This window comes from Mytilus californianus, unplaced genomic scaffold (genome assembly GCF_021869535.1).
Source record: "Mytilus californianus isolate M0D057914Y unplaced genomic scaffold, xbMytCali1.0.p SCAF_20, whole genome shotgun sequence".
NCBI lineage: Eukaryota > Metazoa > Mollusca > Bivalvia > Mytilida > Mytilidae > Mytilus > Mytilus californianus.
Genome location: NW_026262669.1, coordinates 5383919 through 5410727, shown reverse-complemented (window position 1 = coordinate 5410727; position 26809 = coordinate 5383919). Strand labels below are relative to the sequence as shown.

At 33.1% G+C, this 26809-nt stretch overlaps 3 protein-coding genes across 3 annotated transcripts in view; all 3 read left to right on the top strand.

The window, feature by feature from the left end:
• LOC127731813 (uncharacterized) overlaps window positions 1–26809 on the top strand; it is a 434253-nt gene that overhangs the window by 92301 nt on the left and 315143 nt on the right. The window lies entirely within an intron of this gene.
• Window positions 3752–8631, top strand: LOC127731598 (uncharacterized). Its single transcript, XM_052240346.1, has 2 exons — window positions 3752–5439; window positions 7823–8631. The coding sequence occupies exon 1, from the start codon at window positions 3900–3902 to the stop codon at window positions 5424–5426; it is 1527 nt and encodes a 508-aa protein (XP_052096306.1). The 5' UTR covers window positions 3752–3899; the 3' UTR covers window positions 5427–5439; window positions 7823–8631.
• LOC127731606 (transcription intermediary factor 1-beta-like) lies at window positions 12072–21333 on the top strand. Its single transcript, XM_052240389.1, has 4 exons — window positions 12072–12872; window positions 16825–16881; window positions 20180–20245; window positions 21302–21333. The coding sequence occupies exons 1-4, from the start codon at window positions 12106–12108 to the stop codon at window positions 21324–21326; spliced, it is 915 nt and encodes a 304-aa protein (XP_052096349.1). The 5' UTR covers window positions 12072–12105; the 3' UTR covers window positions 21327–21333.

Sequence of the window (26809 nt, the reverse complement as noted above, 5' to 3'; positions counted from 1 at the left end):
TGAACTAGGCTTGACATTTAACTTGTCAGATCAACACATACATGTTGCACAAAAAAAAGGCACAAAGTACTTGCAGTTACTGAAAGCTAGTTCAACGCTAATTACAACTTATAGAAGGGGCAAGTTTCTAAGACAAAAAGAATCAGTACACATTAATAATCCCATGATTAAATATTACTGACCATTTTACTATACAAATACAGGTGTTCAGATAATCTGACTGAAGCCATAAAGCTATATTATATATATAGTAATATATATATTCTACTGGTATCCTGCTTCTGTTGCTTGGAATTGGAAACAGTTATGTCATCAAATTACTAAAAAAATCTATTTTACAGCTCAATTTTGTGTCCTCTTTACAGTCCACATTAAAGCAAATGTTACGAACAAAATGACGAACAGGAGAAAAGCTATGCAAGCCTTGCTTTTCTTCCTCTTTTATAATTTGTGCAAATAAATTTCTGTTGTCGTACATTGTAAGAATATTGTATGGTGTAAATTCAGAAATTATTGCAATGTTTTTATAAGGCAACTTTGTGAGTATCGCAATAATAAGAAGTCACATTCTGATATCCAATACATATAACTGTACAATGTATGCAGATTTTTCTGAAATCACAATAATTAATCTCGCATTTTTGTCCATTCTTCAAAAATTGCAATAATAAATGCACACAATAATTTCTGAATTAAATAACGTATCTTTACCAGCAATAAACTTTAGTAGGGCCCCGCCGAATGGCGGGTCGCCCTATAGTGATCAGTCTGTCCGTCCGTCCGTCCATCCATCCGTCCGTCTGTCCATCCATCTGTAACAAATTGTGTCCGCTCTATATCTAGAGAACCGTTATGATTTCAAACGTTATACTTGACATGTATATTAACCAACACAGAGGGTGTGTCATAATGTTTGTACAACTTCCTAGGTCAAAGGTCAAGGTCAAAAACTTTGGTTTCAGCTGACAACCCCATGTCCTATGGTAAAGATACAAATTTTTACCACACGTTATTCACAGCGGGGCCCACAGAGATGGCTCTCATCTCATTGATGTCTAGTTTACACAGATATTATTAAAAAATGTACTAAGCTTGATTGCTAAAAGTTCTTAGCTATGGTTTTTATAGTGCATTACTGATATTGATATTGCAGTATAGCACCCTGCCTTATTCATGTCATAGTTTACATTTGGGAAAGGAGATACAAAACAATGTAGTTAAACAATTAATACATTATTTTTATGCCCCACCTAGGGGCATTATGTTTTTCGGTCTGTGCGTCCGTTCTTTCGTCCGTCAGTCTGTCACGCTTCAGGTTTAAGTTTTTGGTTAAAGTTTTTGGTCAAGGTAGTTTTTGCTGAAGTTGAAGTCCAATCAACTTGAAACTTTGTACACATGTTCCCTATGATATGATCTTTCTAATTTTAATGCCAAATTAAAGTTTTGACACTAATTTCACGAACATAGAAAATAATAGTGCGAGTGAGGCATCCATGTACTATGGACACATTCTTGTTTAATTTATTACATAATACATCTTATAGGCTGCCTATAAGATGTATTATGTGTTAAATTGTAAAATTAAATAAAAGTAGTGCACCTTATTAAAATGTGTATGACTAATGAGGAAATTAAATACTTGTTCAAATGTTGAATGAAGACATTATTAAATTTAGGACATGTAGGACAGGGGAATTATTTTGTTAGCATTTTCACAGTAACTTGTTGAAGTTGAATTTTTGATCACTTTTCGCATGCTGAAAATTTCATTTAATATAATTATTATATATATGAATTTTCATATTTCAGGGATGATGACCTGCAGTGAGACAGCAGTAGAAAGTTACATATAACTCATCATGACCATTATGGAAGATCAGATCAGATGAAAATTCTGTTTAGAAAGCCACCAAATATGTCCATGAAATGTAGAAAAAAGACAGCAATTCTATGTAAAGTACTTAGCAGAAGCATTGGCTGTTTCAATACCAATATCAGAGTTGGAATTTAGTGTTTTGATGCTGAGAGATAGAGGAACATAAACTGGACAATTTAGCTTCTTTTTCATGTGTCATTGAAGTTGATGTTTACCATCTTAAAAAACTTTTACCTGAGTTAAAATGAATTCTAAATACAGGCAGTTTGGAGATTTGTGAATTTTCTTACGATTGGAGTTTCAAAATGGATTTCATTTAAAAAAAATATTTATTTCACGGATGAAATTTGTCGTCTCTTTCATGAAATTTTGAAAAATCAGCAATATATTTTTAGCAATACCTTATCAAATGAGAGATCTACAGATAGACATATAAATTTCAGTTGAACTGTGAAGAAGGAAATATTCATTTATAAGACTTATATAAGTGTTTTGTTATTTTTATGGCAATTACAGGGAAAAGATGAAGCAATTCGATTTAAACATGACTCATACCTACAAATATACATGAGATATAGGCATACAATTTACCGATGCACCACTAATGGATATACATGTAATTATAAAACTAAGAAGATGTGGTACGATTGCCAATAAGACAACTCTCCACCAGATAACAAATAGTCATATTTTATAACGACTTACATTTCAATTTCATTTCATAACACAGCATACAGGTATTAAAAAAGTTCAAAAGCATAGAAAAAGTGTTTTTATTGCAATTGTTGTTGTTCATCTTATAGTCACATTGAGGTGGGCCTTCAATACTGAGCAAGACCACTGGAACAGCCACAGAATGTTTGAAAAAGGAAATCTGGAAATTTTCTTTGCTTGTATATATATCATGTGCTGCCATTATGTACATGTTAGGTTGTCTATATACTTGGAAATCATTTATTTAAATGTTGGTATTATTTGTATCCAGCATAATGCCATTTTCTGAAACTGCAATAATTAATCTCGCATTTCTTGTCCTGGCATTGTTCAATGATTATAATTATCTTGATAATAAATTTACGCAAAAATTTCTGAGTTTACAATAGTTATCAGGTTATATCTTTTTGAAGGATACCTAACTTTGAAACGTGATGGAATATTTTCATAGTATTAGAGATTCTTATATCTAGTCTGTTTAGCAAAATTAGGTTTACATGTATGGCCATTAGACAACATCCCCAACACTGACAGAAATTGTTTTTTTCTAACTTTGAAATTGCGTACATGTTTGGTAATACAGCTAGAATTTAATATAAAATAAGAAGATGTGGTATAATTGCCAATGAAATTTTGATTAACAATTACATGAATTAAGTCATTTTACTTTTTGTGATTGAGTCAGGTTAAGATTACCCACTGATTGTACCCTTGTCAATGATATTTGTAGGCAGTACTAGTATGTAGTTTTATTAGCATTTACATATTTTCATTTCCATGCTGACTATTTTGCCCTGTCACCTATGTCATGATTCAGTCACTTGAAACTTTTGGATTGTTTACATGTATATGTAAAAATTGTGATTCAGTCAGTCATTTCTGTATATTTATATTTTATTATATATATATATATACCGGTACATAGAATGTATTAGTCCCCTACCGCACTCTGTTGTCCATCCGTCAGTCCGGCAAATCAGTTTTCCACACTTTTTTTCTTCATGCTTTCTGATATTGATTTGATATTTGGTATATTGTTTTATCATGACAAGTTACAGATCAATTTCGAATTTTTAATATTACTTGTTACACTTACCTGATATCCTTACATTATGGATTATCTTTCCGGTATTTGGTCACATCTCCCTCAAAACGCTTGACTGATCAAGAATTCAAACCTCTCGGTGAATCAGTCCAAGCGTGAGAACCCCTTCAGTATTCTTTCCGGCGAAATCCAAAGCGGTCACGTTTCTTTATTCGTCAGAATTAACGTGTCTAAGACACAAGTTTTTGCAAATTAAGTTTTCGTATGCGTGCAAGGATGACGGAAGCTACCGTTCATCACACGCTCAGTGAAGACGAGGTATTTTCTACTGCCAGCAGTCCAAAATCATCAGTGGCAGGGGATGCTCGGGATAAAATGGCGGAGCCAAAAGCCTCGAGAAAGACCAGTTCCCGTAGGTCCAAGAAAAAGGACGAGGTCGAGGAACTGAATAAGAAATGGGAAAGCCGTTTCTCACAGATAGAAACCAGGTTTGATAAATTTTTTGATTTATTTAGTTCAAACGATGGTATAAATATAAACAAGGATACTGTCACGTCAGGTGAGCAGAGACCTTGTCAGAATCAATCTGAACAAGATAGTGGCTCTTCAGGAGCGCACAGACTTGTTCAGGATTCTAACCATGAACATTTTCCAACAGATTCAGTTCGTGAAAGGGAAAATGAAGATGTCGTATCTTTGGCACCAGGCCTTAGAGAAAGACATGACATAGGTTTACTATCAGAAGATGAGTCTTCTTTAAAAAGTGAAACTGAAAATCCTCAAAAATCTTCATCAAGATTCAGTAAATATGTGAATGGTAATGAAAGTGACTCAGATGAGAACAATAATGATCACTTAAAATCTTTATTTGGGGATGATGTTAAGACTAAAAAAGAGACAAGCTCTGGAGGTCTTATTCTTGACAAAAGTCAAATTGATATTTTATCTGGTTCTTGGAGGTGTAAAAATCCAGAAAGGTTGACAGCCTATAATGATGAATATAGACACAGTTTTCCTGTTCACGAGAAAACTAGTGATATTTTAGAAGTACCTAGTCTAGATAATATGGTACCTGATTTATTAGTGAAAAAACATGGTGCTAAAGCTTATTCAGTAAGCCAGAAAAGCAATTTATACAATCCTTGTTTAAAATCCCTTGAAAAGTTGGCATATCAAGGCCAGGTAGCTGCACGCATGGGGATAATTACTACAGCATACACCCAACAAGCTTTGGGCAATTTGTTAAATACTTTGTCAGAAAATGAAGTTAATCTAGACAAATCTATCCAACTTGTAAGAGACATATTTGCAATGTCTACAAAATCTTTGGACCAAGTGGCACGGGCTGGTGCATTTCACCACTTAATTCGTAGAAAAGCTACTTTAGAGGACACAGGTCTTAATGATATTAAAGAGCTTAAGCATCCACTTGTATCATTACCTTTGACAAAGTCAGGTGTCATTGGTGACAATATGGAACAAACTCTTAAAGACAGGGTTGACAAAAATAAACAATTAAAAGAGTTACTGCCTGAATTACATGTAAATAAAACTTTTTCAGTGAAAAGGAAAGCTACAGGCAATCAATTTTCCAATGATTGGTCTAAGAAACCAAAATTTGACAATGCACAAGGTTCTACTTTCACAGGTGCTAAGTCTAATACACAGCGTACAGTACAAAGAACTAGTACAGTAACAAGACCAGATAAAGACGACAAGAGTTCTGGTACAACGAACATTTTTCGTCGCTTTAACAACCCATTTCATGCCAAGGGGCAACAAAAGAAATGACTATCAGATCAAGGTAAGCAACTTTCATGTGCAAATGTTGCTTCCAGAGATACCTGTAGGGGGTCGTTTAAGCTTATTTCTAAAGGAATGGACAACAATAACAAACGATCAGTGGGTTTTATCAATTATAAAAGAGGGCTACAAACTGGAATTTCAACAGTTTCCTCCAAAAACAGGAGTAAAAATAACTTCTGTTCCTGCAAAAGATTTAGAAATTTTACATTTAGAAGTAAAAGAACTTATGGAAAAAAGCGCTGTAGAATATGTTCCGCAAGCGGACATTTTAAACGGTTTCTACAGCACATTTTTCCTAGTTCCGAAAAAAACAGGGGACATGAGACCCGTAATAAATTTAAAACCCTTCAACAGGTATCTCCGAAAACAACACTTCAAAATGGACTCTCTGTCAACAGTTTTGAATGTAGTAAAACAAGGGGATTGGGCAATATCTCTCGATCTAAAGGACGCATATATGCATATCCCTGTATTTCAAAAACACAGACAGTATCTGAGGTTTTGTGTAAAAAACAGCCCTTGCTTACAATTTTCAGCTCTACCGTTTGGTCCAACATCAGCTCCTCGAGTTTTTACCAAAGTAGTATCGGTAGTAGCAGCACATTTACGAGCACAAGGCATCAGACTAGTAGTATACCTGGACGACTGGTTTCTAGTAAATCAATCATCTCTCATGTTAGTCCAGGATCGAGAGATAGTGTTGAATCTTCTGGTAAAGTTGGGTTTCATAATCAATCTAAAAAAATCCTCTTTAACTCCAACACAGAAAATAACATATATAGGTGCATTATTCCATCTGGATTTAGGAATAGTAATGCCAACACAAGAAAGAGTGTTGAAATTACAAAAAACAGTCAAAGTAATGAACTTGAAAAAACATGCAACAGCCAGAGATTTTTTACATCTACTTGGAATTATGGCTTCTTGCATAGAGATGATTCCCTATGCAAGACTTCATATGAGACCAATTCAAATTTATTTGCTGAGTCATTGGCGCCCCACTTCTCAAAATCTGGAACTGAATGTTCCAATTACACAATATCTAAAATCTCATCTGATTTGGTGGTCAGATACAGCCAACATTACAAAGGGCAGATCTTTACAACACTGGGAAACTCATGTGACCATAACGACAGATGCTTCTACATCGAACGGTTGGGGTGGTCACATGGATTCCCAGATAGTCCAAGGGACCTGGTCAGATATACAGAAAACTCAACATATCAATTGTCTAGAGTTGGAAGCTGTACTGAAAACAATACAACATTTTCTCCCTCAGTTGAAAAGGAAAAATGTACTTCTGCGATGCGACAACTCGACTGTTGTACAATACATAAACAAACAGGGGGGCACCAAATCAATTCAGCTTTGTCAAAAAACTTGGGATTTGTTGAAACTCCTAATAGAACACAAAATTCAGATAAAAGCAGCACATATAGCAGGCAAAGCGAATGTGTTAGCAGATCTTCTATCACGGACAAAAATAAGACACACAGAGTGGTCTCTTCAGGAGACTGTAGCTCAACAAATTTTTGTCAGGTTAGGCAGACCGATGATAGATTTGTTTGCATCAGCGGAAAATCGCAAAGTGAAAATATTTTGTTCATGGTTTCCTCACCCGGAAGCATATGCAATAGATGCTCTGTCCATACCGCGGGACAATGTAATCGGGTATGCTTTTCCTCCGATCTGTCTAGTACCGAAAGTGCTCCAACACATGAATCGGTACAATTGCCAGCTAATTCTTGTAGCTCCTCATTGGCCAAGGAGACACTGGTACCCAGAACTGCTAAAAATGATATCAGATTATCCCATAAAAATACCAGTTCAAAAAAATCTACTACATCAGCCAAGAACAAAAATATACCATCCAAGCCCAGAAATATTCAGTCTGGTTGCATGGCCTCTATCAACAGAATTTTCAAAAAGAGAGGTTTTTCTAAAGAAACTAGACAACTCATGTCAGCTTCTTGGAGAACAGGAACTCAAAAGGACTATTCTAGTAAGTTCAAAAAATTCTGTGGCTGGTGTAGTGAAAGGGAAATTGATCCCTATTCTGCCTCTTTAACAGAAACTGCAGATTTTCTTACAAGTCTGTATACCAGTGGTCTCCAGTATAGTACGATTGGGGGCTACAGATCTATGTTATCAAGTGTTTTACCCCCAGTTGAAAAAATACCAGTAGGTCAACACCCATACATTATTCGTTTATTGAAGGGTGTTTTCAATTCAAGGCCTCCCAGGGTCAAACTACTTCCTGAATGGAATTTAGATAAAATACTTGAAATGTTAAAGAAAAAGCCTTTTGAGCCAATGAAAAAGGCTGAACTCAAGTTTATCACATGGAAAACTGTATTTTTAATTGCTATCACTACTTTCAGGCGTTGCAGTGATATACAGGCCTTACGTTTGGGAGATGGAAATATATCTGTACATAGCAGAGGAGTTTATTTTATTAGAGAAGGATTGTCAAAACAAGACCGTCCTGGACATTTTGGTGCTAAGATTTTTGTACCTGCATTTGATGCAGAAAAGCTTCTTGACCCTAAAAGGGCATTAACGTACTATTTAAAGAGCACTGACAATTTTCGTGGTGAAAACAGACAAGATAGTAAATTGTTCTTAGCAATCAGTAATCCACATAAGCCAATTTCAAGTCAAACAATTTCATCATGGATTGTGAGTACCATTCAGATGGCATATAACGACAAAAAGAAATCTGTTAAGGCTCATTCGACAAGAGCTATTGGTCCTTCTTGGGCTCTTTATAAAGGTGCATCAATGAAGAACATCATGGAAGCTGCTGATTGGAGCAGGGAATCCACATTCACCAAATTTTACTTACGTCACATAGACCCTCATGTTTTATCGAAGTAAAAAAAAAAAAAAAAAAAAAGAAGAAAAATACATAAAATTCGAAAAAAAAGAAGAAAAATGTGTACAGTTTTTTAGCTTGTAATATAGTTTGTATAGTGTTGGAACTATTCATATCCGACGAGATGCGATGCAAGTTTTTAAACCTTTGTGTGTGAGATGAAAAAGACATCTATTTAATGTGTTTAAAGTCAAACATTTAGACTTTGTATATAGTGTAATATAGTGTACATTATTTGAACAAAAGAATTACAGTCCACCGCTTGAGTTGGGACTGCTTTAGAATCTATGGATATCCATAATGTAAGGATATCAGGTAAGTGTAACAAGTAATATTAAAATTGTACAATTTTGTTCACAAATTGGAATTTTGTGAACGTAGTTACACTTACCTGATATACTACCCACCTCCTCCCCATTAGTAATTCTTTTGGCAATCTGTTTGGATTTCGCCGGAGAATACTGAAGGGGTTCTCACGCTTGGACTGATTCACCGAGAGATTTGAATTCTTGATCAGTCAAGCGTTTTGAGCGAGATGTGACCAAATACCGGAAAGATAATCCATAATGTAAGGATATCAGGTAAGTGTAACTACGTTCACAAAATTCCAATTTGTGAACAAAATTGTACAATTTGTTCCGGTCTGATAATTTTGTGCAGAGTTATGGTCCTTGGACTTAGAAAATTCACTCAAATATTCAGTTTTCCGCACTTTTTTGTCATGCTTGAAGATATTGATTTAATATTTGTTATATAGTTTTCACCATGACAAGTTATAGATAAGGTTAGCATTTTGTTCCATTACAATTAATTTTTAACCGGTAGCGGACTTGTGTATTGCTATGTATTGCCATGCAATACTCTCGGAATGCTTGTTTTATTTTGACAGAAAAAAAATTTAATTACCATAGCTACCAATCAGTTGCTTCCAATTTCAGCAGGTCATGGGAAATATGTTTTCTGATTTTAACATGTTTAACGATGAACTTTAAAATTATATGGCACTTTATCATGTAAAAACAATTGATTGCTTGTGTTGGATGTCAGTTAGCACTTCTGGCTATTTCTTCGGTGGCTGTCCATTTTTATTGTTGGCACTCGGGTAGGGAGAAACTTAACATGTAATGAGCGGCTGAAAAAATAGATCACTATTTGCAGCTTCATGGTATACTATAATGTTGAGAATTTAAGATGATATATATGACAAGGTTGCTGATTGAAGCATAGGTACATGTATCTGAAACTAATCCAATCTGGGTTTTTTTCACAGATGCGATTAAAATTAGTCGTAACTGCATTCGATATTTGTCAAATCTGTTTATCTCTCCATGATATAGTGCAAGCATAAAGCATGAGAGATAAAGGTATATTTTTTTAAGGATGGGTTACTCGATGTCTCGGCTGTTAGTCCTTAACCCAAAAAGATAGTAAGTGCTAATATTAAAAGTTACTCATTCTAGGAAAAGGGAATTGTATCCCCCATGTTAATGCTGTTGTGTGCTTTTGAATATTCCAAACAAAAATAAGTAAGGAGGGCAGAATGATTTTACCAAGTAAAAATGTTGAAATAAGAAAAATATTGCTTCAGATGGGATGAAAAGGAATCTTCTGTCCAACAAAATGCAGGAAATCATTGGGGACAAAATCAAAAAGTGCAAGCTGTACATTAATACTGGCTTGGTAACTGCATGGTGAATATTCAGAGGCAAAAAATCACAAGAAATTCAAAAAGACCTCCCAATCATGATTTACAAATTGATACCAGTTCTCACTTGAGACATTCAACAAGTAAAATCTGAATATTTATATGCAGGTAGGAAGTTTATATTTATAATTTATTTACACATTATCAATGACGAAGAGCAAACAAATAATACAAGTGAATTCATGATATTTGGTGAGTTCTTTGTGAAAATGCAACTTTTTTTAATAATATAATGATTTACAATATATACATATTTGATGTACTAGGAGAGACATCAGTAGCTTTTAATTTGTATAATGAACTTGCATTTGCAAAATGAGAACTACACTAGGACCCCTGATCAGATGTGGAATCCAGATTTTGAAAAAAAAGTAGGGACTCGGGGTCCCCCATCACTAAGCGACGTTTGGAGTGGGACATGTAAAAAGTGTATGTATTAACCATATAATGGTTGATCCACAAGGGGGCCCAAGCCCACCTGAATCCGCCTCTGCCATTTGCGATGATACACCAGAGGTTCGAACATGAAAATACTTGGCTATTAATACATTGGTATACAAAATTTGTGGAACACATACTGTGTAGGAGGGGTAGTGCTAGGATATTTATCTTATTATTTTTGTTCGCCAACCAGTTCTCGGGTAATATTTTTATCTCTGTTATCTAGCTTGTACGACCTCGTATCCTTATATTGGAATCTTCCAAGAAAACTGGAAAACTTGAGCAAATCTTCAAATATTTTATTTTTATAGAAATTAATTGAAAAAACGAATGTTTCATCGATGGTACTCTAATATAGTAATAATAAAATTTTATACTCCCAACTTCCCCGTTTCCGGGTTGTTGGCCCGTCTTATTCCGTCTTTGCTTTTCTTCGTCTTTTGTGCGTTTGTATTTTATCTCGGAAACTAAAAACAATCAACAACTATTTTTTATACGAAAAGTGCAGGTTGAAGATCAATGAGTACCTCTTAGTTGCAGACATGTATAGATTCAACAGATGTTGCAGTTTATAAAAAGTGCTGTTACAAATCCAAATAGTTGTGGATCATTTTTCTAGCGCCATCGGGAGGGTATTTTTTTGCCTTTTTATGCCATTTTACTCGTAAAAGTTGATCGATTTTCAATTTAAACGTAAATATTGAACTTGTAACAGCGGTTTTTATATAAAGTGTACCTAGCAGTGTCTAGAATTCCTTGGTTGGCGTTTGTACGTGGTTATCTTCAACCTGCACTTTTCACTTTTGTGATCGCTAAGGTTGTTTTTGGATTAGTGGTCACGTGACTACTTTCACTTTACTGCAAGACCTTACAATGTAATAAAAATGTTCACATGTTTGTTTTTTGGAAATAAAGACATTGGCATATACTTTTAACAAAGTTATTGGTGATAACAAGCGTGTTTTTTGCAGATACAAATTATGGCCAAAATTAATTGATTTTCCTTCAATGTGCCTTAACCTCGCTGCGTACGCAACACGAACCCCACCAAAAACTGGGGGTGATCTCAGGTGCACCGGAAGGGCAAGCAGATCCTGCTCCACATGTGGCACCCGTCGTGTTGCTCATGTTAGTACAAACCCGGTAAATAGTCAAATCTTATTGACAATACAATATACAGTTTCCTTCAGTATCATATGTATATTTATACATACACCAGTTATTATAACAATATTATCATACATGTACTTTGTTTGGTTTATTTAAATTATAATTACCAAGTCAAACATTCAGGTCAATACCTAATATCATCAATAAAACCGTACACTAGCCAATAATACAGTATTCAATAAAACCGAACACTAGCCAATAATACAGTATTCAATAAAACCGAACACTTGCCAATAATACAGTAGTCAATAAAATCGTACACCAGCCAATACTACAGTAGTCAATAACATGAAGTCTTATATGTAAAATATTTATAATATATTCAAATCATAACTTAAGTTTTATGTTTCCTATTTCTATATTTAAATACACAGCACACATATATAACCTTTATTGATTTAAATGTAGAACGTTGTTATCATTGGTTATTTACCTTACCTGTGCATTGTACAGTGTAGACGATAAGAGACAAAATGGCACAGGCAGCCTTTAAAACATGCGAGATTTGTGTTAGTGCTCCAGGATCACAATACTGCTTAGAGTGTGAACAATACTTTTGTGAAAACTGTAAAACCTTACATAAAAGGCAGAACATGTCGAAAAATCACCAGTTTCAATCTTCTTCGGACGTTATCCCGGAAGGTAAATCAAAATGTAAAGACCACCATGAAGACGTAAGTTTTGTGTGTAATACCTGTAATGTAGCAGTTTGCAGCAGTTGTGTGACAGGAAGTCACAAACGGCACGATTTCTCAAAGCTTTATGACAGCATCGCACGTCTGAAAGCGAAGAATGAAAAAGAACTGCGTAGAAAGGTACAAGAGGCAACCAAAAATATGAAAAATTTCGAAGAAGGTATAAAGACATTTGATGTAAAGGTGGAAGTAGTAGTTAAAGCTATTACAGAAGAAGGTACACAGATAAAGGCTATGATTGATAAATGTATCGCAGAGATGATTGCATCGGTCAGAGATCAATCCAGGACGGAAAAGGATAAATTGAAAAGGATCATTGCAGATACTAAAATTGATTTGAAGGCAGGAAGCGACTTAGACAAGAAGATATATGAACTGGACAAGACACGAAACGATGAAAAATTGTTACAGTCTCTTCAGAAACTTGCGGATGACATTGAGAAGCTGACGATAGAGCCTATATTCGAGTTCCCTAATGTACATTTTACAGCTAGGTCCGCAACAAATAATGACATCAAACAGATTGTTGGCACATTCAAGATAAGGTAAATAAATGGTTTAAGGCATGAGATCATTTTTTTGTACAGTTGTGACACATGCTTTATTATGGCAATTTTAATTTACTGTGACGCGTATTTTTTCAGACTTTTTTTTTTATTCGGTCCATATATTTCAGAAACATAAAAATTCTCTTTTTTTAAATTCATACTGGTTTTCTGTAATGAAATCTGTATTAGTATGCGAAAAAATCGTTCTCATGGTCGTAGAAAAAATCGCAATCAAAGAAAATTTCGGACCAATCATACCAATATTTCGGACCTAATTTTTATTTAAAAAAACAACGGCAGACATTATCTGTTAACAAAGCTCTGTTCATTACCGGTTAATAAGTTAAATAAAATTTTAGAGGATTGCAACAGTCCTAAGTATGAAATCGTTCAAATTATAATGGCATATTGTTATTCTAAACTGTTTCCCAAAATTGATCGCCCTGAAGATCATAAAAAAACAGTTTATTAAAATAAAGTATGTTAATAAAGGTTTTGATTTTGTAAATATTGCCGGTATTTTTAACGACCATTCTGTTAAAGAACAAATTCCGGAATATTTTGATAATACTGAGCTCCCTCTTATTTGTTATATTTACAAGAAATCTACCCGGAAATTTGTGTTTAATTATAGCCAATTGTGTAAAGATGTTAAAATCAGTTAAAATACACCTACTTCATGTAATTGCAGTAATTCCGAATACATTTATGGACCCATTCCCCATGTTATAACAGGAGATCTTAACATCGTTCAAGACCGAGAGTAAAAATCATTCCTCAGTAAAGGACCTAAATATCGTCCCCCGTCAATTATTAATTGGAATGAGTATCGTAATATCATCCACGACTCACTCCATACTTACTGTTTGAAACGGATAAAACGGGAAAAAGCTGACAAAAAATCTTTGGACTCTTTTTTTAATTCAGTAATAAACATAGTTGATATACGTATTTAACATTTTAAAGAACATTTTACTCTTAAAAATAACCACAATAAACCTATTTCTCGTATCAAACATAAACTAAAAGAACTAACCAAGGAATTTGTTTTTGTCCCGGCCGATAAAGCTGCTAATAATATTATTATTGTTTGACGTAAATTTTACATTGAGGTTCTGAAAAAAGAAATCACCAATTCACCAACATTCCAACTGACTCCATTTTCAGAAAACGACATTTGTAACAAACATAAACTTCTAGCTACCGCTCTACAAGCAGAACCAAATACAATGAAAGTCCCAACTATGTATTGGCTTCCGAAGCTACACAAAACACCTTACAAATATAGATTTATTTCGTCTTCAAGCCATTGTTCCACTACTAAATTGTCTATTCTTCTTACCAGTACACTTGATACAATCAAAAATATGATAATAAATTGTTCAAATAAGGCCTTCGAAAATAGTGGAATTAATTACTTTTGGAGTGTCAAGAACTCGTTTGAAGTACTTGATAAATTACATGCATATATTGGTGATTTTGAATCTGTTCAAAGTTTTGATTTTTCTACTCTATAGACCACATTGCCTCACATTCTCATTAAGAAAAAAATCACACACCTAATTAAATGGGGATTTAAAAAGTCAGAATGTGAATATATATGTTCAAACTCTTTTAGGTCATTTTTTAGTAGCAATAACCAACAAAACTATGTCAATTGGACATGCTTTGATACTCTAATGCCCTTGAATTTTTACTAGATAACATTTTTGTTCGCTTTGGAGATTCCGTATATCGTCAGGTTATCGGAATTCCAATGGGGACTAACTTGCACCACTTATTGCGGACCTTTTTTTTGTATTGCTATGAGTAACAATTTATGACAAAAATCAGCAAAGACCCATCGAAACAACATCTGATACACAAATTTAATAATACTTTTAGATATTTGGATGATATTTTGGCTCTCAATAATGACGACTTCAGTATGTATACTAAAGAAATTTATCCTGTTGAACTTACTTTACATAAAGCTAATACTAACAATGACCACTGCCCTTTCCTCGATCTTGATATCTATATCAGTAATGGAAAGCTTAATACTAAAATATATGATAAAAGAGATGATCTTTCATTTCCTATCGTTAATTATCCATTTTTAGATTGTGACGTTCCCTTGTCACCATCTTACGGTGTTTATATATCTCAACTTGTACGATTCGCTCGTGTATGTAACAACGTATTAGATTTTATCGAGAGAAATATATTTGTTTAGGGGCCAGCTGAAGGACGCCTCCGGGTGCGAGAATTTCTCGCTGTACTGAAGACCTGTTGGTGACCTTCTGCTGTTGTCTGTTCTGTGGTCGGGTTGTTGTCTCTTTGACACATTCCCCATTTCCATTCTCAATTTTAATTTTAGTATATACAATTCAATGGTCAATTACAGTGTAATTTATATAATGGATCAAAAATGATTTGCAGCAGTAAATAAATATGTGGTTATGGTGTATTGAATTAACAATGTACTCCGGAAATTATATTGAATTAACAATGTCTTTCAGATTTCAAATTGAATTAACAATGTACTCCAGATTTTATATTGAATTAGAAATGGACTCATAATTTTATATTGCACTTGCAATGCACTCCAGATGTTTTATTGAATTTAACAATGAACTCCAGATTTTATACTCATTTAACAATGCACTTAAAATAATGAATTGAATTATCAATGCACTCCAGATTTTAAATTGAATTGACAATGCACTCCAGATCTTAAATTGAATTAACAATGCACTCCAGATTTTATATTGAATTAAGAATACACTTCAAAATGTATATTGAATTAACAATGCACTCCAAATGTATTATTGCATTAGCAATGCACTCCATATTTTATAAATTGAACTAATAATGCACTCCTGGTTTTATAGTGAATTGACAATGCACTTAAGATTTGAATTTGCATGAACAATGCACTCCAAATTGTATATTGAATTGACAATGCACTCCAGATTTTATATTGAATTGACAATGCACTCCAGATTTTGTATTGAATTGACAATGCACTTAAGATTTGAATTTGCATGAACAATGCACTCCAAATTTTATATTGAATTGACAATGCACTCCAGATTTTATATTGAATTGACAATGCACTACAGATTTTATATTGAATTGACAATGCACTCCTGATTTTATATTGAATTAGCAATGCATAACAGATTTTATATTGAATTGACAATGCACTTAAGATTTGAATTTGCATAAACAATGCACTACAAATGTTATATTGAATTGACAATGCACTCCAGATTTTGTATTGAATTGACAATGCACTTAAGATTTGAATTTGCATGAACAATGCACTCCAAATTTTATATTGAATTGACAATGCACTCCAGATTTTGTATTGAATTGACAATGCACTACAAATTTTATATTGAATTGACAATGCACTCCTGATTTTATATTGAATTAGCAATGCATAACAGATTTTATATTGAATTGACAATGCACTTAAGATTTGAATTTGCATGAACAATGCACTACAAATGTTATATTGAATTGACAATGCACTCCAGATTTTGTATTGAATTGACAATGCACTTAAGATTTGAATTTGCATGAACAATGCACTCCAACTTTTATATTGAATTGACAATGCACTCCAGATTTTATATTGAATTGACAATGCACTCCAGATTTTGTATTGAATTGACAATGCACTCCAGATTTTATATTGAATTGACAATGCACTCCAGACTTTGTATTGAATTGACAATGCACTCCAAATTTTATATTGAATTGACAATGCACTCCAGATTTTGTATTGAATTAGCAATGCACTACAGACACTACATAACATTATGAAGTAGTTTTATGAATACTTGTTTTCATACTGGTACAGTACATATCAATCGGTTTTCCCAAATTGTTAGAATGTGTTGTTTTATTATCATGAATAAAAGAAAGCATATGTTCAAATCTAAATTGGTTTTTCTTACAGTGAAATGCGTTCAAAACAAAACAGTCTCGTGATGAAAGAAGTAATTAAACAAAAGAGGTATGTCAATATTTTTGTATAATGTAGTGTGTTAAATTTATGCTCATTACAATAAAACCCTGTATCAAATATTTATTAGAATCACACATTATCTCTATAAATGTTATTTGAATGAAGCCTGTTTATCTATTGTTCCGATAACATGTATAAAGTAAATTAACAACAATACCGAACTCCGAGGAAAATTCAAAACGGAATGTCCCTAATCAAATGGCAAAATCAAAAGCTCAAACACATGACACGAATGGATAACAACTGTCATATTACTGACTTGGTGCAGGCATTTTAAAATGTATAGAATGGTGGATTAAACCTGGTTTTATAGCTAGCTAAACCACTCACTTGTATGACAGTCGCATAAATGCTAGTATATTGACAATAATGTGTGAACAAAACACACAGATGTAATAGGTAAAATGTCAAAAATAGGGGTACAGCAGTCAACATTGTGTTATAATCTTAATCATTATAAAAACAAACAAAGATGTCAACAAAGAAAAACAAAAAGGCATATAGACAAAGCACATACGCAAATACGAAAGACAAGAATACAAACATTTACCATAGCACAATAACACAATGACGGGGTTTATAAGTATCGAGCCTCGTCAAAGGGATATTACCAAAAATAGACAAAACAGTAAAATAAATAGTTTACAAGGACAAATAAAATAACACTATAACACGTAATTAAGATGATAAACAACGTCAGTACCTAGAATCTATACTGCAAGATCATCGTGTATTATTTGTCAAGTTGATACGGAATATTTTTCAACAAGGTCTTGGTATCTTCCGATGAATCTTTTTAGAAAAAGGACGAGACGTTCTTTGACATAACCCTGGTCCATCAACTTTTTGCTCAGACACTGGTGACGTTTTATAAAGTCTGAGCAGCAGCTTCAAGCTTTTGAATACCGAATGAGTTTGGAAATGTATATCCCATATGCAGGTGAAATTGGTATATTGCTATTAAGATGGGGGGAAATTGTTAATTTCAAAATTAAAATCGTCTCGTTGTCATAGATTCTGGTAGTGAGATGACAATGTCTATTGTTTCTTTAATTTCTTATTCTGGAGGATATATCAATGGAACCCAATCAGAAAAGTTTGAATTGTTAATGGAAAGAACATCATCAATATATCTTAATGTGAAATTAAATAATCTGGCTTATTTGATCTTCTTGTTTTTGACAAGTGTCTGAAGGAACTCTAACTCATATAACATTAAGAAGAGATCGGCAAGGAGAGGCGCACAGTTTGTTCCCATAGGAATGCCGACAATTTGTTGAAAAAAAGTCTACCTCCAAATTCAACAAATATGGTGTCAATAAGAAACTCCTTATATTGTACATACCAGTGCAACTATTTAATGGTTAAAATATTTACTTAGTTTGTACCTATCTGCATTAAATTGTTTTTGAGGTTCTTTTGAACGTATTTGTTGATTTGTTTTTATGAATATATATATTTTTTTCCAATTAACATGTGTTTTGTTTTGTTGTTTTGTGGAGTTTATTTTTTACTTACAACAACAGATCAACATTTTTTTAGCGAAATATCTTTGACATAGAAAAAAAAAACATTTATAATGTGTTGCAGACATTAACACTAACTCGAGCAGGATTGCGTTGTAGTGAATAAAACTTATAATTATATGCAAACATATGGAGTTTATTTTCAATATCGTTAAATTAAGTTGTATCTAATTTTCGTATATAAACTTCTATTTAAAATGTTTTCTCTTGTTCAGATAGAGATTGTGACGCTTTCAAAGTTATGACATAATGATGATATTGAATGAACAAGTAATTTAATAAAATCATCAACTATTTAGGCAGGATGGAGCAAAGAGTGTTCCGAACGCTATTATCATGTTTTCCTTTTTTTTATATATATATGGTGTTCTGTGAACTGCTGTTTGTCATTTTGTCAATTTTCCTTGTATTCCAAATCGTTATCCAATATGTCTTCAACGTATGAATTTGAAAGTCCCTCTTGGTATCCTCCACCTCTTTTGAAGATATCATCGATTCACAAGATTATTTAAAATCGGCTTTTGATGACGGGGTCAACAACTTCAGTAGTCACATTCACACATAGCAAAGGAAGTTAATAAAGTGTTCTGTTTGTATATTGTCATAACTGAACTGTTCTACGTAATGTTGAATCAAAATACAGCGTCAAGTTCTAGTAATGTGTCAATATTAATGAGTGTTTTTTTGTTTGTTTTATTGTTTGTTTTAAGAAAGTCTTAGAAAAGAAAGAAAACGTATATACAAACAAGAAATATTTGTATAAGGACTTGGAATATAGATATGAATGTCGTAAATTCATTGCTACCTGCACGTCGATACATCAGTCGGTGTAAACACGGACTTTGTTTTGCTGATGTCATAAGGTTTGGAAAAAGAGACGGCAGATACATAGAAGACGTAACAGCAAACCCTACCAAAAACCGATGGTGAACTTTAGTGCTATGAAAGGGTAAACAGTGTCTGCTCCACATGTGACATAATATGATATCTTTCCCGGGCTTGTATTTCCTATCATGATTTCCTTGATAGAGGATTGCTAACCAAGAGTTCCAAATGGTGAAGTTGAAATCATTCCTTCGTAAATGTTACGGACGCCATCACGAGTTGGTTGACTGTTATGGTATAACCTTTTCACAGATGATATCGGATATGTTCCTTATGTCGTAACTATCATACCCTTCCCTTTTCACGAATGTGACCTACAGAATTAGACATTTACCGGATTTGTAATAACATAAGCAGCACGACGGGTGCCACATGTGGAACATGATCTGCCTACCCTTACGGAGCATCTGAGATCACCCCCAGTTATTGGTGGGGTTCTTGTTGCTTAGTCTTTAGTTTTCTATGTTGTGTCATCTGTACTATTATTTGTCTGTTTGTCTTTTTATTTTTGGCCATGGCGTTGTCAGTTTGTTTTCGATTTATGAGTTTGACTGTCCCTCTGGTATCTTTCATCCCTCTTTCTTAATTCAAGAAATATATCTTCCTGATGCAAAGTCTTTATCTGTGTCTTGGTTTAGGTACATTATAAAATATGTTTTATTTACCTCGATAATAACGAGCTTGGTAATTGCATCAAGTGTATTCAAATGTTGTTTGTGTATTGTGAAAAACTGTTTATTTTACCACTTAGGGAATAATAACCTTAACCCTAACCCTAACCCTAACCGTAACACTACGTATTAAAATAAATGTTCAATGTTGATGTCGTCAAAAACAGTTTTGATTTATTTAATCAAATGTGTTGGTCATTACAGTGAATACGAACACGATATGAAACCCAAAGATCAAGAAAGATACCTGTACAGATGTCAACGTTGTGGGTAAGTTTCCAGATATTATTTTCTATAGACATGAGGTAATATATATTTATATCATATGGTGTCTCCTATGTTTGAAAAAAAATAGAGTTTCTTAATGTTTGAGTTTCAATGCAGTCCAGAATATCTGGTTTTTTTTCCGAATTATGCAACTTCTGTCATTTGGACTTGGTTAATATCACAAAGGTGCTTGCAATCTTTAATAAGACGATGCATGACATAAAAACATAAAGAGTGTTCTAGAGCAGGTTTTTAGTAGAAGTCAACCCCAGAACTTGTAAATACTCTGATATCTTAATTTAATGTCACACCTGTATCTGCAGTTAACGAGTAAAATATGACAACAATGATATGAATGGCACGTTTAATAGTTTCTTGGATACAGAGTTTACCAAAATAATTTAAAAGGAAATAAATGATGTTCGGAAGAAATTTTAATGAGATCATAAAAATAATGTACTCATATGTTGGTAATACATGATAGTTAAATTTCATTGAAAATTGACCACAGTCCTCTGTTTGATAATGAAAGAAAAACGTTCATTTAAATATCATATGTTAACATTGAACTGTTCATTCTTTGACACGACATTTCCAATTTTACGACGGTTATGTTTCAGATATTTAAAACGCTAAAAAAGCCTCGTGATGTGATAACAACATAGTGAATGATAACATACTTCATAGCGTGTAATGCATCGAATAACTATAGATTTAGACACATTTGTATTTATTTTTAGATATTCAAATTTGCTGAGTCATGCATCCCCAAAGTGACATTAAGAGTCGTAATGCACCTCTGATGTTGAAAATGTGATGCCGTTAATATTATAATACTATTGTTATCTTTGTCAATACAGATTTTGAGTGGTAAATGCACAATACAATTCAACATGAGGTGGTTAAAATAAAGTTAACTAAAACGTTTTATTCGAAAACATTTGTTTTGTTCCGGAAATGCTTACTTATCAAACGACTTCAAATCTATCAGTATGTTTGTTTAGAAAGCTGTCACGTAGGCATGTGTAATTGACAGCATTGTTCTGTTTTATCTTTCAGAAAGGAAGAGAGAACTAACAAGTGAGTATTATCCACTTCAATTGCAAGTGACGAATATTCCAAACAGTCATCTAATACAGATTAGTTTTCAAAAAATGTTAGTCAATCGTTCGGATAATAGACACTTTGTAAAATCAGATAGTATATTTAACTCTGACCATTACATACATGCTAATACTTCCACATTAAAACACGAGCTTTATGATATCAGCTGTATATGGTTAAAGATTACCATGCTTACAATTTCTACCGGTCATTCCATTTAATTCTTGAGGCGTTTGACTAGGTTTGTTTGTTTCCATCTCCTTTATTATCTAATTCTACCAGGCAACTAATAACTTAATCATGATTTGCATGATAGCGGGTTAATGATAGCACAGATGACATTGAATCCAAATGATAATGTTGATGACTCCCCTGAAATGGATTTTCGGACGCAAACAAAGTTTGTTTGACACATTTGAAATATTTGTATTCCATATAACTACGGATATGTTCCAATTGTCACAACAACAATCTTTCCTATTTTACCAGCCATACTTACAATGGATTTTCTATGAGTAACATGACGGATGCTAGGTCTTAGTTTTCTTTGTATAGTCTTGTTTTTTTTTGTTTGTCCTTTTGTCGTTTTTTTTTTTGCCATTGTGTTGTTTGTTGTTTTTTGGACTAATGATTTTCCAATGCCCCCTTGTATCTTGTTTAAAATGTCTTGTAAAAAATGAACAATTTGCATCTAGTATACTGGTATTAAACAAGAAAAAAAGGGTCCCATCAGAACAAGTCGATATAAACCGCATATAGTACGTATTGCACATGTTGCAATTTGACTTTACTACAGTCAACTTAATACAATTACTTTGAATATAGAAATAGTACTGTTCTACGCACATATAAATTCACTGTCTGACCGATGTTGTTTTGCATTATGTCGTCAACCTGTCTGCAATACATTAGGAAATACTTTATATGAAATTTTAAACAAAACGCATTGTTGTCTTGTTTTAATCATTATCAATATTGAATATTATCATCTGTCTTGACAAATGCATTAGTACATGCATATCTTTGAAATGTTTCCTCTTAACCTGTATCAATATTTGAATTCTACAGAAAAGAAACAATCCAGGGAAATGATTACACTAGTGAAGTCCAAGTTTAATGTAACGTTGTTTTATTTTATTTCATTCAAGATGGATCATGAGTTCAAAGTTAAGTTGTCCGCTTTAGTTTCTAAATAATTCTACCATTTGTTTGCAAAAACTTTAATTGTCAACAAGCGTTTTCACTAACTTTTTGTTTTTAATCTCTCGGCTGGTATTATTTAATAACAAAACAATCCTTGCTTTTTATATGAAGAAAAAAACCACATATCTAATGAAGCAATCATAAAGTTCGTGAAAAAAGTAAATTGTGAGATGTGTTGCACACATAAACACCTGGGTTTACAAGTTGAATATTCATTGTATTACTGGCTATGGGGAATGGGTTTTCTCGTTGTTAAAGGCCGTACACGACCTATAATTTTTATCCACGTCATTTGAATAGTTTTTTTTATTGGCAATCATATTACATCTCCTTGTTTGTATATCAAAGGGGGCTCGAGCACAAAACTTAGGAAAATAGTATAACTACTGTCATTCCGATGTTTTACTTAAATGTCACATGTCTTTGTATAACACAGGAAAACATTGCAAGATTTGCATCTCCTGTTATGTATGTCTAATCGAACTATAAGCACCTTAGGCATAACTTTATTTTTAAAATCATCTCAAAGACAATGATAAAAAAACACCTTGCAAAGTTCTTTGATTCCACAATCGGAAATATCGACGATGTCTTGTAATTCAATAACTCACATTTCCGCGAGTGCTTACACCTCATATACCGAAAGTAGCAGATCTGTTTTATATCTTGATTTTTTTTTTCAAAATTGACACAATCTAGAATCTATGACAAACGATTTCAACTTTCAATTTCTCAGCAAGTTTGCCTCTCCTTATTGCATTAATGAAATTTGAGCATCAGTTAAATATGTTTCAATCCATGTTTTGTTCGCACTGAGTGATTTTGAAAGAGGAAGTTACTAAAATGAAATTTACTCTGTTTTATCATAATTCAATTTGCTATATCTAAGTATCAAGCTTACAACTTGCTAACAACTATAAAACAAATGTAATTATTTAGTTATTGGAGTACTAAATTATGTAAGTTTCAACAAGCATATCAAATCAAATGTAACGACGACTTTAAATGGCGTAATTTCTGTTAAATCAGTTTACAACTATAAAAATCGAGCATACCTTACAGTGTCCCTTAACACATACTATCCTTTCTGAGGTCTGTGTTGATATGATTAATTTAACTGGACAGACATCTGCACTTCTTTTACAAGAATACGTTTACTATATTTTATTAATTGTATGCATTGATGTTTTTGAGATTATGATGTTTTGTATCGAGAGTAGCTTAACATATTTTTTCCAGATATTAAACTTGTATTACCGTTATTTTTCAGCCCGTAAGTGTTATTTACAAGACAGATAAGTATACTGTGATACGTGCGTACACAATGTAGAATGAAAGCCTGATACATAAACAATTGATGTGTTATTTTAGTTGGCAAAGTCTAAAGTTTATCTCTATATTATGATTGTTTGTTTTCCTTGTTTCACCCAAGATATATGTTGACGACTCAGAATTTTTTCACTGCAATGAAATGTAGGTTAATTTCCTACAGCTGTCAAAGTCAAGGGTATATTTTTTTTCGACCCTTTTTCATATGGACGGGAAGTGACGTACTATGATTGGGTGGTATTGCACCTTTATTTCCCCAAAGTTTGATTATAAAATAATTAAAATAATCGATATGTTATTGTCTTCTTTAACACAAATCTGAAAATATGTATTTCTCCTTATTAGCTATCACGTCTAAGAAAAAGCAGTTTCAACTTTAAAGCCGTAAACACTTCAAAACAATATATTTATCTTATTTTTTAAAATTGATGAAGTGGTGTTTGTTTTATATTTATTTAAACTTGTATTTTTATTTTTATTTTTCAGTTCATTGTAAGTGTTTTGTACCAAGCAGATAAGTATACAGTAAATTTTGTATTTTTATTAAAATTAGGAAAATATAAAATTTACAGTAGATAAAGACGCAATTACATAGAAGTGAAAATACAACCTATTCGTATATGAGAATTATAGAGATATTGTCATTCTAAATATAATACAAACGCCATCAGTAACAACCCTTTCGATTTAATTAATATAAAATGTCAGGCAGAACGAATGCCTCATATCATATGCGTATTGATACGGTATTTTGATCAAATAAATACTTTTAAAATGAGAAGGTTTCTAAACATTTTTAGCATTTGTTTGCAAACAATTTAATTGCCAAAAAGCGTTTTAACTAACTTTTTGTTTTTAATCTCTCGGCTGGTATTATTCAATAACAAAACAATCCTTGCTATTTATATGAATAAAAAAAAAACACATATCTAATGAAGCAATCATAAAGTTCGTGAAAAAAGTTAAAAATTGTGAGATGTGTTGCATACATACAAACTTGGTTTTACAAGTTGAATATTCATTGTATAACTGGCTATGGGGAATACGTTTTCTCATTGTTAAAGGCCGTACAGCGATCTGTAATTTTTATCCACGTCATTTGAATAGTTTTTTTTTATTGGCTATCATATTACATCTCTTTGTTTGTATATCAGTGAGTGCTCGAGCACAAAACTTAGGAAAATAAAATAACTACTGTCATTCCGATGTTTTGCTTAAATGTCACATGTCTTTGTATAACACAGGAGAACATTGCAGGATTTGCACCTCCTGCTATATATGTCTAATCCAACTATAAGCACCTTAGGCATAACTTTATTTTCAAAACCATCCCAAAGAAAATGATAAAAAACACCTTGCAAAGTTCTTTGATTCCATAATCGGAAATATCAACGGTGTTTTGTAATTCAGTAACCCACATTTCCGCGAGTGCTTACACCTCGAAATTAACAGATATGCTTTATATCTTGATTTTTATCAAAATTGACACTATCTAAAATCTATGACAAACGATTTCAACTTTCAATTTCTCAGCACTAAAATACTGATTCGACATTATAGAAGTTCACAGTTACAATCCCGGATTGGTTGATCTGTTCGATGGTTCTCAACTACCTAATTAACGACATGTTTTGGTTGTCTTAGAGCTTTGTATATAAGAACAGTCGTCTGATCTATAAATTAACCGATTGTGACGTATTCCCGATAGTGACGTTTCGACTAAGTATGGACTGTCATTGCGAGTGATGCATGCATATCAGGTATCATTTGTCCCATTGACGCACGCCGACTGGCTCCTGTTGGAGATCATGCATGTCAGGTATCATTTGTCCCATTGACGCACGCCGACTAGCTCCTGTTGGAGATCATGCATATCAGGTATCATTTGTCCCATTGACGCACGCCGACTAGCTCCTGTTGGAGATCATGCATATCAGGTATCATTTGTCCCATTGACGCACGCCGAATAGCTCCTGTTGGAGATCATGCATATCAGGTATCATCTGTCCCATTGAGGCACGCCGACTAGCTCCTGTTGGGGATCATGCATATCAGGTATCATTTGTCCCATTGACGCACGTCGACTAGCTCCTGTTGGAGATCATGCGAATCCCCGAGTTTTGTTTTTTGCTTGATTTCCCTCTCCTTATTGAATTAATGAAATTTGAGCATCAGTTAAATATGTTTCAATCTAGATATTGTTCGCACTGAGTGATTTTGAAAGAGGAAATTACTAAAATGAAATTTACTCTGTTTTATCATTGTTCAATTTGCTATATCTAACTAGCAAGCTTACAACTTGCTAACAACTATTAAACACATGTAATTATTTAGTTATTGAAGTACTAGATCATGTAAACTTCAACAAGCATATCAAACCAAATGTAACGACGACTTTAAATGGCCTAATTTCTCTAAAATCAGTTTACAACTATAAAAATCGAGCATACCTTATAGTGTTCCTGAACACATACTATCCTTTCTGTAGTCTGTGTTGATATGATTAATTTAACTGGACAGACTTCTGCACTTCTTTTACAACAATATGCTTACTATATTTTATAAATTGTATGCATTGATGAATTTGAGATTATGATGTTTAGTATCGTGAGAAGCTTAACATATTTTTCCAGATATTAAACTTGTATTACTGTTATTTTTCAGCCCGTAAGTGTTATTTACAAGACAGATAAGTATACTGTGATACGTGCGTACACAATGTAGAATGAAAGCCTGATACATAAACAATTGATGTGTTATTTTAGTTGGCAAAGTCTAAAGTTTATCTCTATATTATGATTGTTTGTTTTTCCTTGTAACTTCTGAAATATTTCAATGTTGTTGTTCTTTTTTATACATTGAGCTTCATAAATTATATGTAAACAAATGTGATATTAATTGAACCAGGTTCAATCCACCATTTTCTACATA

Excerpts from the sequence above, each read along its gene's own strand:
- LOC127731598 (XM_052240346.1), top strand. The coding sequence starts at position 3,900 with ATGCGTGCAAGGATGACGGAAGCTACCGTTCATCACACGCTCAGTGAA.
- LOC127731606 (XM_052240389.1), top strand. The coding sequence starts at position 12,106 with ATGGCACAGGCAGCCTTTAAAACATGCGAGATTTGTGTTAGTGCTCCA. Across the intron at positions 12,873-16,824 it reads GTTGGCACATTCAAGATAAG|TGAAATGCGTTCAAAACAAA; the intron begins GTAAATAAATGG and ends TTTTTCTTACAG. Across the intron at positions 16,882-20,179 it reads GAAGTAATTAAACAAAAGAG|TGAATACGAACACGATATGA; the intron begins GTATGTCAATAT and ends TGGTCATTACAG.